The sequence below is a fragment of the Ochotona princeps genome, chromosome 3 (genome assembly GCF_030435755.1).
Source record: "Ochotona princeps isolate mOchPri1 chromosome 3, mOchPri1.hap1, whole genome shotgun sequence".
Lineage (NCBI taxonomy): Eukaryota > Metazoa > Chordata > Mammalia > Lagomorpha > Ochotonidae > Ochotona > Ochotona princeps.
This window is the reverse complement of record NC_080834.1, coordinates 3,120,753-3,135,657: the sequence shown is the minus strand read 5'-3', so window position 1 is coordinate 3,135,657 and position 14,905 is coordinate 3,120,753. Positions and strand designations below refer to the sequence as shown.

At 41.3% G+C, this 14,905-nt stretch overlaps 1 protein-coding gene across 13 annotated transcripts in view; it reads left to right on the top strand.

Moving 5' to 3' along the window:
- Positions 1-14,905, top strand: part of TFDP2 (transcription factor Dp-2) — a 147,003-nt gene that overhangs the window by 80,886 nt on the left and 51,212 nt on the right. For 2 of the 13 annotated variants that reach the window (XM_058661381.1, XM_058661367.1), the window contains exon 1: positions 6,910-7,089. The exons of 4 other annotated variants lie outside the window; for them this stretch is intronic. Coding sequence is in view for 2 of the 9 variants with exons in the window: in XM_058661367.1 (XP_058517350.1) it covers positions 7,059-7,089 (31 nt within the window). In the remaining 7 variants the exon portion in view is untranslated. Of the gene's footprint in view, positions 1-6,909; positions 7,090-7,340; positions 7,515-8,442; positions 8,464-11,375; positions 11,395-14,905 lie in introns of those variants that run through there. 7 more of the 13 variants (XM_058661378.1, XM_058661373.1, XM_058661368.1 and 4 more) reach the window with 6 other exon arrangements.

Below are 14,905 nucleotides of genomic sequence, written 5' to 3'. Positions count from 1 at the left end.
TCCAGTTGCAGCTCGGCCCACCCCACATCCCATTGTAGGATGTAGCTTCGGGTGCTGCTGCCTTGACCTGCCCGGACTGTCATCGGTTCCTTTACCCGTAAGTGAAGGCAGGTGTTGAGGCAGTTTTGATCCTTACTGCTGGAGTGTGCTCCTTGGAGGGGTGGAAGCCAGGATGCTGGGAAGCTTCTCGCCGTGCTCAGGATAGTCGCCCTGTCGTGTCAGCAGTAGCCAGGCCAAGAAGCAGCTGTGGCAGTTTCAGTGTGAATTCTGGGAATCAGCTAATCTAAGTCCTCCAGTTTCCTTTTCACTCTTCTCATTGTACTGGGGGCTCCACATTTGCACATCCTTTTGACAATCAGCTTTCAGATTTCCATAGACAGTCTCCCATGATTTTGGTTTGGATTGCTTTGATATGTAGATAAATTTTGGAAGAATTGGTATCCAGATGTGTTAAATCTTCAGATTGATGAACTTAGTATATCCGTATGTTCATTTAATTCTTCAGGAAGTGTGTAGTGGTGCTTTACAGGACAGATCTTGCTATAGTTTGTTAAATTTATCACTAAGTGTTTAATTTTTAAAAGAGATTTATTATTTTTATTGGAAAGGCAGATATGCAGAGAGGAGATACAGATCTTCCATCTGCTGGCTGTCATGGCCAGAGCTGAGCTGATCCGAAGCAGGGAGCTTCTTCCGGGTCTCCATGTGGGCACAGGGTCCCAAGGCTTTGGGCCGTCCTTGACTGCTTTCCCAGGCCACAAGCAGGGAGCTGGATGGGAAGTGGAGCTGCCAGGATTAGAACCGGCGCCCGTATGGAATCCTGGCATGTGCGAGGCGAGGACTTTAACCTCTAGACTACCATGCCTGGCCACAAATGTGGTTTAGTATTTTTGATACTCTTGTAAGTAATGTTTTGTCTGTGATTTGTGTTGGTGGTGGTTGAATGTGGAAATACAGTTAGTTGGTTTTTTCCATGTTGACCTTGTTGCCTATGTCCTTGCTAAACTCACTGTTAATAAATTGTTATGGATGTCATAGGATTTTCCATGTGCGCCATTATTTTGTCTATGTACAAAGATGGTTTTACTTATTCCTTTCTTGCTCTATAGTGCTTATTTATCTTTCCTGACAGTTATACTAGCTATTTCAATACTGAAATAATGAAAGTGGATGTCATCAAATGGTTTCTGATTTTCAGGGAAAAACACTCAAAAAAATTTTTTTAAGATTTTATTTATTTTTATTGGAAAGTCATATCTATGGAAAGGAAATACTGAGTGAAAGATCTTTCGTCTGCTGGCTCAATCCCCAAACGGACACAATGGCTGGAGCTGAGCCAATTCAAAGCCTCTTCCACGTCTCCCATGTGGGTGTAGGTGTAGGGTCCCAAGACTTTGGGCCGTCCTCGACTGCTTTTCCAGGCCACCAGCAGGGAGCTGGATGGGAAGTAGTACAGCCTAGACATGAACCAGCATCCATATGGTATCCCAGCCCTTGCAATGTGAAGATTGAGCCGGTGAACCATCACGCCGGTTCCATGAGAGAGTGGGTTAAGTGGGGGCTGTCCACCCACTCCTGGAATGACCAATTAAAAAATTATTCATAGTTTTAATCACAATATGCATTTCTGTGGTGTTTACACATCAATACCTCGAAAGCTGTGCATTTTTTTTCATGATATTTTCATGAACTTTTTGAGGGACCATTATGTAGGGTGACTTTTTGCTTTCAGAAGTGAGATAGTTGTTACATGTAAGCACAACAGTAATTTTAAATATTTTGGAGTGGTTTTATATGATTTGTATATTTTCCAGTATACTTCCTTTTTTGTGTATTTTGCAGCTTTTAGTAAGTAGCATGTGTGGTGTTTTGGACATTATATTAAAAAAATTTTTCAAAACAATCTTTTTCCTCTATCAAGTTAGCAAAAATATTTGTTGTAACCATGACTTTTGTTAACAAAAATGTGAAAAGTTGATGTCAGTTCATATCCACTTTTTGTATTCTATTTGTTTTTGCCTTCTTTTGTAATCATCCTTCATATATATTGATGAGTGTGTAAGTCAATGCTGACACTTAGGACCGCAAATTGAAAATATACCGTATATGTCAAACCCCTTGGATTATTTCTAGTCTTTCATTCAGCAGAAACTGTGGAATTTGTCATGAGAAAGAACTGAAAATTTGAGTGAATTTTCTATTATGTGTTTATTCACTGTCTCAAAATATGGTGATTGTAAATATGCATTTGTTGAGGAAAAAATAGTTGTATGATAGAAATGTATTTGTGATGTCATTTAAAGATCATTTATTCATATCCAATAATTACATTGTTCCATGTTAGTTGTATCATCAGAACAGCATCAGTAATTTTCTTTCCCCATTCTTTGCAGTAGCGAGATCAATAAATTGAAAATGGGGTCCTTTGTGTAGCTTGTAAATGACTGAAATCAGTCAACCGTGTTTTCTTTCCTTGTTTTGTTTTCCTCTTGGGCATTTTGCTTTTCCCAGTTTTGGGTTGTTGGCTTTACCTTCCATTTGGGGTAGGATGGGTGCAGTTTTCTCTTGTGCCTGAGTTGTTCCTGCTTGGTTTGATCGTGGCAAAGACCTCTTCATCTCCCCTGCCTAAACGTCACATCCTTCAAATAACAGTTTCCTGGGCTAACTGTTCTAAAAAAGTGTCCAAAGAATGCCCCTTACCAGCTCCCTCATGCCCACTTATTCCTTTTATAGGTGTTAACTCGATGCTTTTGTATTTGTTTGCTTATTTAAATGTTTCCTTTGTTGAACTATCACCTTTCAAAACCAAGGAATATATCTTTACAAAAATAATTTATTTATTGGACCCGGCGCAGTAGCCCAGTGGCTAAATCCTCACTTTGCATGTGCCAGGATTTCATATTGGCACCGGTTCTTATTCCAGCTGCCCCACTTCCCACCCAGCTCCCTGCTTGTGGCCTAGGAAAGCAGTGGAGGATGGCCCAAAGCCATGGGACCCTGCACCCACATGGGAAACCTGGAAGAAGCTCCTGACTTCTGGCTTCAGATCAGCTCAGCTTCAGTTCTTTTAGCCACTTGGGGAGTGAACCACAAGATGGAAGATCTTTGTCTCTGTTTCTGTTTCTCTCTCTCTGTAAATATGCATTTCCAATAAAAATAAATAAATATTTGAGAAAAAAGTTTCACCTTGGTCTACTTATTGAAAGAAAATCAAGAATAGTAGTATCTTTTGCAGTCAGTGGAATTCTTTTAACAGTACTTCTAGCAGTGGAATTATTTTAATACTACTAAAGGTATTTGGTCAAGTGACTGGCCTTTCTTATTTATTTAATAGATTTTAATCAAATTGGTAGTGTTCGATGACACTTCAAAAATGAGTGGAAAACAAAAAGATGTTTATTTTCATGCAGACAATTTTGGAAATTGCACATCTTTTCTTTCAAAATCTGTGTTTTGATGTGAATTCATCGAAGAATCCTTATACTACAGACAGGAACTAAGGAATGAAACAGAAGGGATGGAGAGCCAAAGACTCACTGTGGAGGTGCCCTGGGGCTTCAGCAGTGATGCAGGTGTAGTTACCAAAGGAGAGGGGTATTGTAATATAGACATTTCTCAAAATAGGGCCAGACCCACTGTAGAAAATTATGGATTTTTATAAAAATTTATTAATTTAAAAAGCAAAATGACAAAGAAGGGGAGAGAGAGAGGTATCTTCTGTCAGCTGGTTCACTCCCTCAGTGGCTATAACACCCCTGACTGGACCAAGCTGAAGCCAGGGACCAGAAATTCCATGTAAGTCACCCATGTGGATGAAAGGAATTCAAGTGCCCAATCCATCAAGTGCTACGTAGCAGGCATATTAACAGAGTGTTAAATGGAAAGCAGAACAGCCAGAACTTAAACTATGACTCTGCCGTGAAGCACAGATGTCCCAAGTGCTACAAAGTCAGGCCTAAGGATTGGGAATATCTTGATTGAGGAGAAAAAATTTTCTATGGGTTTTGAAAACTAAATACCAGTTTACCAGATGAAGGAGACTGAGGCCTAATTGTGAGGTCATGGCCATTCCTTGAATGACAGCAATAGTTCACACACCCTGCATCCACAAAAGGTGATGGGAGGTTGAGCTTGGACAAGTCATTTAGGATCATTAAGGACCTTCAATGACCTATTTGATGAGAGAACCATCTAACATTTTTAGAGTAAGAGAAGCTATCTTCTTTGTGCTTTTTTTCTCTCCAGTCTGCGATAATTTATTGGGTGTGCATATGACATGAAAAATAGTTGGCTTTAGGTAATCTGCTAAAATCTCATTGAATTCATATTGAATTCAATTGTCCCTGATCATAGTGTCCCGATAGTGCGTGCAGTTGGAGGAAGCAAGAACTTGATTAGAATCCCAGATCTGCCATTGGACAAGTGTTGAGTGCAAGTTATTTCATGTTGGTAAGCCTCCTTTCTTTTTTATTTGAATCATGAGGCTTATGAGGCTTTGGGTACTGTTGAACAGAGGGAAGTAATGAAGCTGCCGTTGAAAGAGGAAGGTAGTCAAATGAGACTCGCTGCCCCAGGGTATTGTTGAATTCCCATTGTAGACAGACCTGTTTAGTTGTAAGAGACAGTTCTAAGTAAGTTTTTATATGCTATGTCTTAAGTTTTTGAGAAAGGAAGTATTGAAGGATTCTAAACAGTGAAAATTATGCCAGTTTTTTTTTTGCTTATGATTTATTTATTTTTCTTGGAAAGGCAGATTTATATAGAGGTAGAGACCTTGAAAAATCTTTCCCTAAGTGACCACAACAGCCGGAGCTGAGCCTATCCAAAGCCGGGAGCCACGAGCTTCTTACGGATTGCCCACACTGGCGCAGAGGCCCAAGGCTTTCGGACAGCTTCAGCTGCTTTCCCAGGCGAAAAAAGGGAGCTGGCTGGGAAGTGAAGGAGCTGGGACACAAACTGGCCCCCATATGGGATGCTTGCTCTTGCCAGTGACTAGCAGTTGAGGCATCGTATTGGGCCCTGTTTTTTTTCCCCCTCAAAGATTTATTGTGTTTATTTTAAAAGCAGAGCTAACAGAGAAAAAAAGGTCTTCCTGTCCACTGGTTGACATTTCAAATGTCCTTAAGGACTTGGCCAGCCAAAGTCAGTAGCCCAGGTTCTTCTAGTCTCCCAGGGTGGTACAGGAACCAAGCACTTGGGTCGTCATCTGCTGCCCTGCCAGGCACACTCGCAGGATGCTACATTGGAAGTGGAACATCCAGGAAGTGGAGGCGTCTCAACCAACTGAATCTCTTTGCTTTAGGTATAGTACTTGTCAGAAAGATTAAGAATTTTACATGCCTCCAAACTTGAGCTATGGTTATCACTTACGCCCCTGAGGTTGGGTTGCCTTTAGTAGGTTTGTTGTTAAAATGCGTCCTAGGGAGTGTATGTTTGAGTTTGTAATCATCATCCACCTCTGTGGAACAGGAGGAGGAGAAGATTCTGCTGTTTCAAGGTCTGGTGAACACACCTGAGTAGCTGGAAACTCTGTTCCCTTTGGTTTTAATCCTGTGGCAGAGTAGATGTGACCACTTCTTTCAGCTCCTGGCCTCAGGGGACACAGGCAGGCACTTCTGACTGATCTGCTGGGTTAGAGATATGAACTGAATTTTCCCTAAATCAGGTTCATCCAGCGGAGTGGTAGCAAGCAGGATGAAGAGCTTAAAATTATTCCCAACTATGTCAGTAGATACAGGCATGTAAGATTGTAAGGCACAAGACCTATCAAACCCTGTGAGATTCTAAGTTTCTTCTTCATTGTTGAAAACACCTGAAATCTACCCAGATACTTGAGTTTATAGAATGTTAACTGATTCCTTTATTCAGATTTTAGAATTTAAAGGTATGTAGAGGCAGCTAAGTTGTTTTCAGTTTTGTTTAAACCAGTGTTTACAATTCAGCCTACAGCCTCTCGTGTACCATTGCTGGCTGGTTACCATGTACATGTGAGCATAAAATGTGTTAGCATAGGGGAAGCACGAGTCAGAATAAGTTCTGTGCTCTGTTATGTTCAGTATGGATTTGCATGTCTGACAGGCACAGTTTTAGACCTGCAAGATACAAATGCTAACCGAAGTGCAAAATGTTCACCATTCTCGGAGCTGTCGTGGAGACCCACTGGGAAAGGAGACCATTTCAGAGCAGGTGGTGACTGTGGAAGAGAGCGGATACAGGGCTCCAAGCTCCCCAGTTGTGAGCTCACAGAGCCAGGGCTTGTTGGGCTGCCATTGATATACCCCTCCAGGACCTCAGTAGGGTTTGGTTTGCAGTAAATTTTTAAGTAAAAGCTATTGTTTATTCAAATATTATTATTTTAAGTTTATATAAAACTAGATATATGTATTGGTAATCAATTTTTCCATCCAGCCTAGTTGAAGCTGTTATCCTGTCAGTTGCTTTAATTGCCTACTTTTTGTTTTACTTGTGCCACATTATCAGGATAGGAAAAAAATGTATTAATAGTGGTCATTAGTCATGTGGTTACCTGATACTGCAGAAAATAGATTTGGAAAGGAATTTAAGAGGTCATCCTTTGTTCAACTTTTTGCCTAGGAAAACTGAGTAAGATGATTAGGTATGCACTTTAATTAATCATTAAAAATTAAAACCGAGGCTAACATAATTGAGTTTCCTCTTGAGAAATGGGAGAAATGTACTTAACCCTAGATATTAAGGGGCTGACTAACCTGAAAACTCTTAGTACATTGAACTACGTGGGAACGTGGGAGGGGAAAAAACAGGGCACAACTAAGCTGCTTTTTGTTGATATCAGAAATGGGCCTGTCATTCACTCTGGCATTGAAGCATAGCCTCCTATCTCAGGGGGCAGGACCACAACTGTTTTTCCTCCCACAAGAGCCTGGACAGTTATTACAGGTTCAGAAAGCCTGACCAGTTTTTCAAGAGTTTCTTCTTTTTTTTTCCGCCTCCTCTGGAACTCACAGCACTTGGGCTCTGCTTTCAAGATGCATTGAGACCTGCTTTGTGACTGCTTTGGAGCCAGCAAGTTACCTGACATGTATAATTCTCATTGTGCAAGTTTCACGAGTAAGTTTAATCTTATTTTTAAGCTAGTTGACATTCAGATGCTGTGTGGAGAAATGCTAGCTTGGACTTGGGGCATTTTGTCATGTCACCGCTTTTTAACTGTAAGCATTTTTGAAACTTAAAGCCACCTTTTAATTTAATGAAAACGTTCTAATCAGAACAGCCCCGTGATCTCTTGAGACCTACACTTTCCGTTTCTTTCACGTGCCTCTGTTGCAGTGGACCATATTCAAAAGTCTTCTGAAAGCCAGGTAGCTCCAGAGTTTTCTTGAGCATCTCTTTAGTTTTACCGGGAAGTCTTTGAAACTGAGCTTTTTTCTGAGCTCGATTGCTTCTGTCTGACACAGTCTCAAGTTTCCACTGAATGGTAACAAAGACTGGAGTGTTGTTGGTACTGCAGTGAGAGGCATGCTCCGGTAGACCAGGTAAGAGTTTGTTTCCTACCTCCGCGGGAGTTTTTCACCGTGTTTATTTTGTTGCCTTTAAACGGCAGCGGTGTTCTATGGATAAACAGCCCGGAGCACGCTGATTGCAAGACGCCCTTGCTTGTTTCAGGCAGAGAAAACTACAGTGTATGGGGGTTGGGATGGGGGCGGGGGGAGGGGAGAGTTAGCTTAGTTTATCACTCAGTTCCTTATATATAGAAATCAGTTAAAATGTGAAAATAATTCTGAAGGCCAGTTCTCCTCAGGAACTGAAGAAGAAGCCGCAAGGAAATTAATAATTTTAAAGGCACTTCATGCTTATTACTTGTGAAAGCAGTTCTGTTGGCAGTTTTTACTTTCATTTTAACCCCCAGCATTAGTTAATGAAAAAAGCTTTGCCCTTAACCAAACATTTTTTTTTTCTCTCCCCATTTATCAAAACTTTTAAATTGTCAACAGCAAGAAATGCTCCCTCAGGATCTTTGGGAATCAATCTGACGACTTGAAAATATTTCAGCTTTTCTCGCTGTTTCATTCTCTTTTTGTTCTTGGTACATTTTTCTTACATGTATTTGTGCTTTGAAAATGTCAGCTGTATTCTAATGAAGCTCAGGCATTGTTTGCTCATAAAGGGGCCGGTGCATTCCACTGCTTTAGGGTTTATTATGTGGCACAGTGTGAGTGTGGGTGGCACCATTTGGTGTCTGCCTCTTGGGGTAGCGACTGCCATTATGTTAGCCTTAGCTGTGGATGGGCAAAGAAAATAGAGCATGCAAAGATGCTATATGGGGCTGGAGACTGAGAAGAAAATCTCTAAGGAGAGCCTGAGCAAGCCTGGAATGTGTGACAACTCCATTGAGTTGATCATTTCAAGTAAACCCTTCAAGTTAGTTTTTTAGTTTATATCCCTCCAAGCACATGTCTTGTGGTCTTTTTTTTTTTTTTTAATGTATGTAACATTTGCCACTCTTTGAATTTTAACAAGGAAGTGAATCCTGCTAGATGAACTATGGTATTTTAATAGATGCTGTAAAAGTTTAACCCATTTACTTAAAAGTTTCAAGGAACTTAGTGGGTGGGTGGGTTGGGAGGGAGGGGGAGATGGGGGAGGTCAGGCAGAGAGCCTTTCTTTCAGTAAGGAAAGCCCTCCTGAAGAAAAAAAAGCAACAGATGTTGCTTCTGTTACAATTGAGGTTGTTTCATTCAGAACTCAACAGTAGCCTGGAAGGGTAGGAGGCCATAAATCTGACTTAATCAGGGGGTATATAGAAGTCATTTAAAGTTTAATCTTTTATATTCAGAAGTTGAGAATCAGGATAGAATTGCAGACCTTTTAAAGAGAGAGTCCTTTTAGAAAAATCATCAGAACTTATGTGCAATTAGTGAACATGTTAGAAAGTTAATTTTATAAAGTTCACTGAAGTTATGGGGGAAATTGGATCATGGAATCATATAGAATTTTTTTTTTCTAAACTTAAGCCACAGAAGATATGTTGGGAATAAGTTAGGTTGTAAAAGTTTGGAATTGCACAATAGGTACAAAGGCTTAAAGTGAAGTTAAAATATGTAACATCTGTTGCATCTGCAGAGAGAAGCATTAGACTTACAGAAACCTTTTCGTTAGGAATGTAGAAGAAAGATTTCTGGTTTAATTGAATTGTGTTACAGCTTGCCCCTAAAAGAAAGATACTGAGCCTAGAGTGGTTGCTAATGGGAAGAGGGTGAGTTTTGTGTGTGTGTTGGAAAGGGTAGGAAGGAAGAGTTTGGAAGTAGTATGCATGGAATGAAAGTCCACAAAATAAAACAATAGTTTGTGAATTTGCGGAATTTATACTCAGTAAAGCATAAACCTTTCCTTTTCTTGCTTATTGCACATGTATACTTGTTACAGCCTAACTTCTTAAAGTTGATTCTAGCAAAACTAGTGCTGAGCAGTGTTTTCTCATTTTTAGGCACCTCTGAAATATTTCAGTAGCGATTTACCATAGCTTAACTCTGTGAGCTGAATTCATACTTGGAGCAAACAGCATACTGCTCTCTAAATATGTGACTGATCTCAAAAGAAGACTGGAAAAGATAAACATTCAAGGGGATTCTTTAAAATGTCCCTTAACTTGAGATTTGCAAGCTTCCCGGAGGATTCTCTTTTGTTCAAAGAATTAGGACCAAATGCAAAGTTTGAAGTTTATCACATGGTTGTTTTAATTAAGATGAAGATGAAGATATGATTCAAAAATTGACTTCTATACATCTTGCTGTTTTAAGGAACAGCACCACCTAGCAATTAAGGCACCTTCTTCCCCCCCTCTAAGATAAATAAGATAAGTAAAATAGCTCACATGGTATAGAAATGGAATTTAGGTTTGCCTCAAGAACTTTTAGCAATTTAGACCAAAGCATGTGAATTCTGATGGACTAGATAGCTTTGGAAAAAGTTAATGACCCCACAAAATGTGTAACCGTGATAGCAGAGAACTTAGATGGTAATTATCAGAAATGTGTGTCGTTGAAGAGTACATGTAAATGTGATAGTGACTTCAGAAATAATTACACGGAATCAGCTTGAGCCTGTGAACCTTTCCAGTTAAGAAATTCAGGACAAATCGGTTGAATTATTTGAAGATGAATTATCATTATTGCTGTAAATATAATTTGGCATGGAACTTTTGAGTGTGTGCTGACATTCTGGAAAAGAAAAGAAATCTTGGCTTTTATTATAATGTAGATGTATACTCTCTGTGATGAACCAGTTTCTATTATACCGTGCATTGATATGAAAAATGTATGAAATTAGTTGCTAGTGTCTGGGAAAAAATGTCCTAATCCATCTGTCATATAGAGATAATTCCTTAATTAGCCTTATTTTTTAAGATTTATTTATTTTTATTGCAAAGTCAGATATACAGAGAGGATGAGTAACAGATAGGAAGTTCTTCTGTCCACTGATTCACTCCCCAGTGGCTGCAAAGGCTGCAGCTGAGCTGATCTGAAGCCAGGAGCCAGGTTCCCAAGTGAGTGCAGCTTCCCAAGGCCTTGGGCTGTCCTCTACTGCTTTCCCAGGCCACAAGCAGGGAGCTGGATGGGAAATGGAGCAGCCAGTGATTAGAACCAGCACCCATATGGGATCCTGGCACGTGCAAGGTGAGAACTTTAACCACTAGCCTACTGTACTGGACCCTGTTAGCCTTAATTTCTAATAAAAGCTTTGCTGTAGAATTGATTTCATTATTTAAGACTGCATACAGAAGGATGGATGTTGTGCCACGGGTGAAGTTGCAGCTGAGGATGCCTTATCCCATGTTGGGGTGTGCCTGGTTCAAGTCCTAGCTACTTCAGTTTCTAACTAGCTTCTTGCTAACACACCTTGGAGGCAGCAGATAATAGCTCAAGTAATTGAGTTCCTGCCACTCACATGGAAACCCAGCATGGAGTTTCTGCTCCTAGCTTCTGCCTGGTCCAACCCTGGCTGGTTTACAAGTTCTCTCTGCATGCGCGCGCGCACACACACACACACACACACACACACACAAACACACAATTAGGAGTAGCTAATTGCTACCTAGAAATTTCCCATCTCTGGGTGGCTGTTGCGGTGAGTTAGGCAGCTAGTTCAGGGTCACTTGGAAGTCAGTGCCCCCCCCACCACCACCTAGATGTTCCCTCCTGCCCACCTGTGACTCTCACCTATCCTCACTTGGAACCTCAGAGGGGGTGGTATTGCATTGTTGTGTAACCACTCCCCTCACAAGCCCCTATAAAGGCTCATAAGGAAGGGCTCTCTCTCTTGGTCCTGTGCTTTCATTGCCCTGGCATTCTTGACTCTCGGCCTCCCCAGTATCTGCTTGCTCTCTGGCTTCCCGTGGACAGACTCTCAAGACAGGTATCCCTTGAGCAAGGCCCCTGCATGTCTGTATTCCTTATCCTCTGTTCACTGCTTGGGGAGGACAGTGAAGATGTTCATGCTAAGATGCTTTGTATTTCTAGTATGAATGCTACCAGGAGTTGCAGGAGAGGTAAGGCCTAGCAGTAGTGGACTGTGGGCAGAGAAGCCAGGGAAAGGTGAATGTCTGTAGCTTTGTAAGTGTGTCCAGGTTATACATTGCGTGTCTTTTAGGACAACTTGTATTGTGGGGAAGCTGGGACATAGGTCTTCAGCTTAATGGATGGACTTCAAGGTAATGACCATTTGTTCCTGTTGAGGTTTTGATAGACTGGATTGCTGCACGGACTTACCATTTGCTTTTTCTAGTGGGCGTTGTTATCACCAAGCTTGATTAATAAAGACTCCTTAATAAACCTTAGGCATGTCTGGTGTGATTTGCTGTAAGAGGGAAGCTGTACCTGAGGCCTGTATTTTTTTTTTTTTTCAGAAAAGAAAACCATTGATGCTGGTTTAGGAAAAGGAAGCAGTGTAGTCACTTTGCTTTGGGCATATTATGGGGTAACTGTTTTGCTAATGGATCCAGGAACACCTCATTTCCAAATGAATTATTTGTTAGAAACTCTTCAAGTTAAAGGCCTTGACGCTGGGACTTTGGGTTTTTTGGCCCTCTGCTTCTTTTTCAGAACTTGGCAACCCTCTTGACTACTTTTCTGACAAAGGAACTGTGCACTTAGTGTGTGCTGGATAGATTTCATGGGTGTGCAGAAGTCTTTTAACAAATGAGTTTTGAAACACCAAAGGGCATTGTTGACATTGATGTCTAACTTTAGGGTCTCTTGCTCTTTGCATTCTTATTTAAATGTAGCTTCATTAATAGCCTCCAAGTGGAATAATGCTACTGATAAATAAAATGGGATCAGGAGTGGCAGAGTTTTGCCCTGGCAGTTAAGCTACCTGCTGTCCATTTTGGAGTGTCTGGCTCCTGCCAGTGTGGACCCCCTGGGACTATGCAGGTTGACTGTAGTGATTGAGTCTGGCAACTACATAGGAGGTCTATATTGGGTTCTTAACTCCTGTTTTCAGCCTCAGCTCAGTCCAGACCATTTTGGACATTTGGAGAGTGAACCAGTCTGTGGATGGGAACTCGCTCGCTCTCTCTTTCTTCTCTGTAACTAGCAGCTTTGGATGAGATACTCAGCATGGGATGATGCAGTCCAACAATCTCTTCTTTTATTTGCTCAGAAGAGCCGCTTTGAAACTATGGTTCATAGGTGGCCGTTGATCTGTTTGTGTTTGTCTCCTTAACATTGCAAGTTTAATCTGAGAATTCAGCTTTCTAAGTCAAGCTCTCCATGTATTTACCTTTTATAAATTCTAGCAAAATAGCTCACTTAAAACTGTGAATTCAAAATGATCTGTTGACACTGACTACTGTCTTAGAGGAGTAGCAGTATGGTTTCCAAGTAAGTACTCTAGGATATTTTAATATTCATAAATGACGGTCCTTGTGGTCGCGCCCAGCTGCCTTGATCTACTCCAGCCATTCAGCGGCTGTTGCTGAAAGATAAACCGAGCTGCTGTCTATTTCATTCTCTCTTATGAGGCCTATAAACAGTGTCTCCGTGCCATCTGGTGGGATATTGGCTTTAGTAGTGTTGAAAATAGGATAAGCATTACTCAACACGATATTTTAGCAACAGAAAGCTAAAGAAATAAGGGTTCCCCAGTCCTTTCTGGTTTCACTTTATTTGTTTATTTATGAAAATAAATCTTAAAAATTTTACTTGATGTTTACTTCTTTTGAAATTATTACCATCATTCTATGAATTGAAAATAAATTTAAGTGCACTGAAACAGTCTACTCAATTTTTTTTTGTGACTGTGTTTTCAAACCACCACTCCTTTTTTTTTTTTTTTAAGATTTATTTTTTTTGCAAAGTCAAAAATACAGAGAGGAGGAAAGACGGGGAGGAAGATCTTCACAAGTGGCCGCAGTGGCTGGAACTCAACCAATCCAAAGCCAGGAGCCCAGAGCTTCTTTGGAGTCTTCCACATGGGTGCAGGGTCCCAAGATTTTGGGCAGTCCTCAACTGCTTTCCCAGGCCACAGGCAGGGAGCTGGATAGGAAGAGGGGCTGTTGGGATTAGAACTGGCACCCATATGGGATCCTGGCACATTCAATGCGAGGACTTTAGCCGCTAGGCCACTGTGCCAGGCCCCTACTCACGCTCTTTAAGTTGTGCAGAGAAGGGGGACTTGAAGCAGTCTGCCTGTTTTTCATAGCAGTCGTCTAAGGTGCCTGTTAGAGGTATGGTTCCCCCCCAGCATCTGATTCTTTGGGTGTGCAATGGAGTGAGCAAGAGAACCTAAACATCACAGCACATCTTGTAAACAGGCACATTCGGAGAGAGCTGCTGTGACCAGCTGGGAGAGCATTGTTGAATGGCGCCTGTTTCATTCACTCCATTGCAAATCAGAAGGTGAATTGACCCCACGCCCCATTTTAATGAAGCAGACAAAAGACAAATGAGAAGGTTAAGATGGTTTAAAAGGTTTTCTTGACTAGGGAAGGTCAACAGGAAAAGGTCAAAATCGTATGTTTAACTAGAGACAAAGCAACCAGGGAAAAAGCAACAGGATCAATCCCATAGTTAAAACAAATGTGTTGAGGCTGACAATTTAAAAAGGACCCGGCACAATGAGTGGCTAAATCCTCATCCTGCAGTGCCAGGATACCTAAAGGATGCAGGTTCCTATCCTGTCTGCTCCACTTCCCCATCCAGCTCCCTGCTTGTTACCTAAGAGAGCAGCAGAAGATGACCCGTAGGCTTGGGATCCTGTATCCATATGGGAGACCTGGAAGAGACTCCTGCCCCTAGCTTCAGGTTGGCTCATCTGCTGTTTTGGCCGCCTGGAGAAGATCTTTCTCTCTCTGTCTCCTTCTCTCTGTAAATCTGCCTTTCCAGTAAAAAGAAAAAAAAAAAAAAAAAACACTGAAAAGGAAAGGCTGTGTAAGAGACTCCGTGAGGATGGACCAAATTATGTCTCAGGTCTTTTAGCTTTGATGTTTGATGAACTCAGTGAAATGAGTTAAGCTTTTCCAGATACCAGAGACTGAATCAAGGAGATTGCGTAAAAAATTGAGGAAGCACTGTTTAAACCTGGCATGTGGAAAGATGGAGACACCCTGTTTTTTGTTTTGTTTTCTTCCTCCCCTCAAATGGAAGGCTCCAGAGTATTTATGGCTCCAGATTCCAGAGAAATTGGGATCTAGCTAGTTTCTGAAAGGTGTCCACTTTGTACAACCACTCCTTAGAAACAGGGGAGCAGATGTATTCTTTTTTTTAAAGATGTATTTATTTTTATTACAAAGATATACAGAGAGGAGGAGAGACAGAGAGGAAGATCTTCCGTCCGATGATTCACTCCCCAAGTGAGCGCAACAGCTGGTGCTGTGCCGATCCGAAGCCAGGAACCAGGAACCTCTTCCAGGAACCCTCTCCCACGC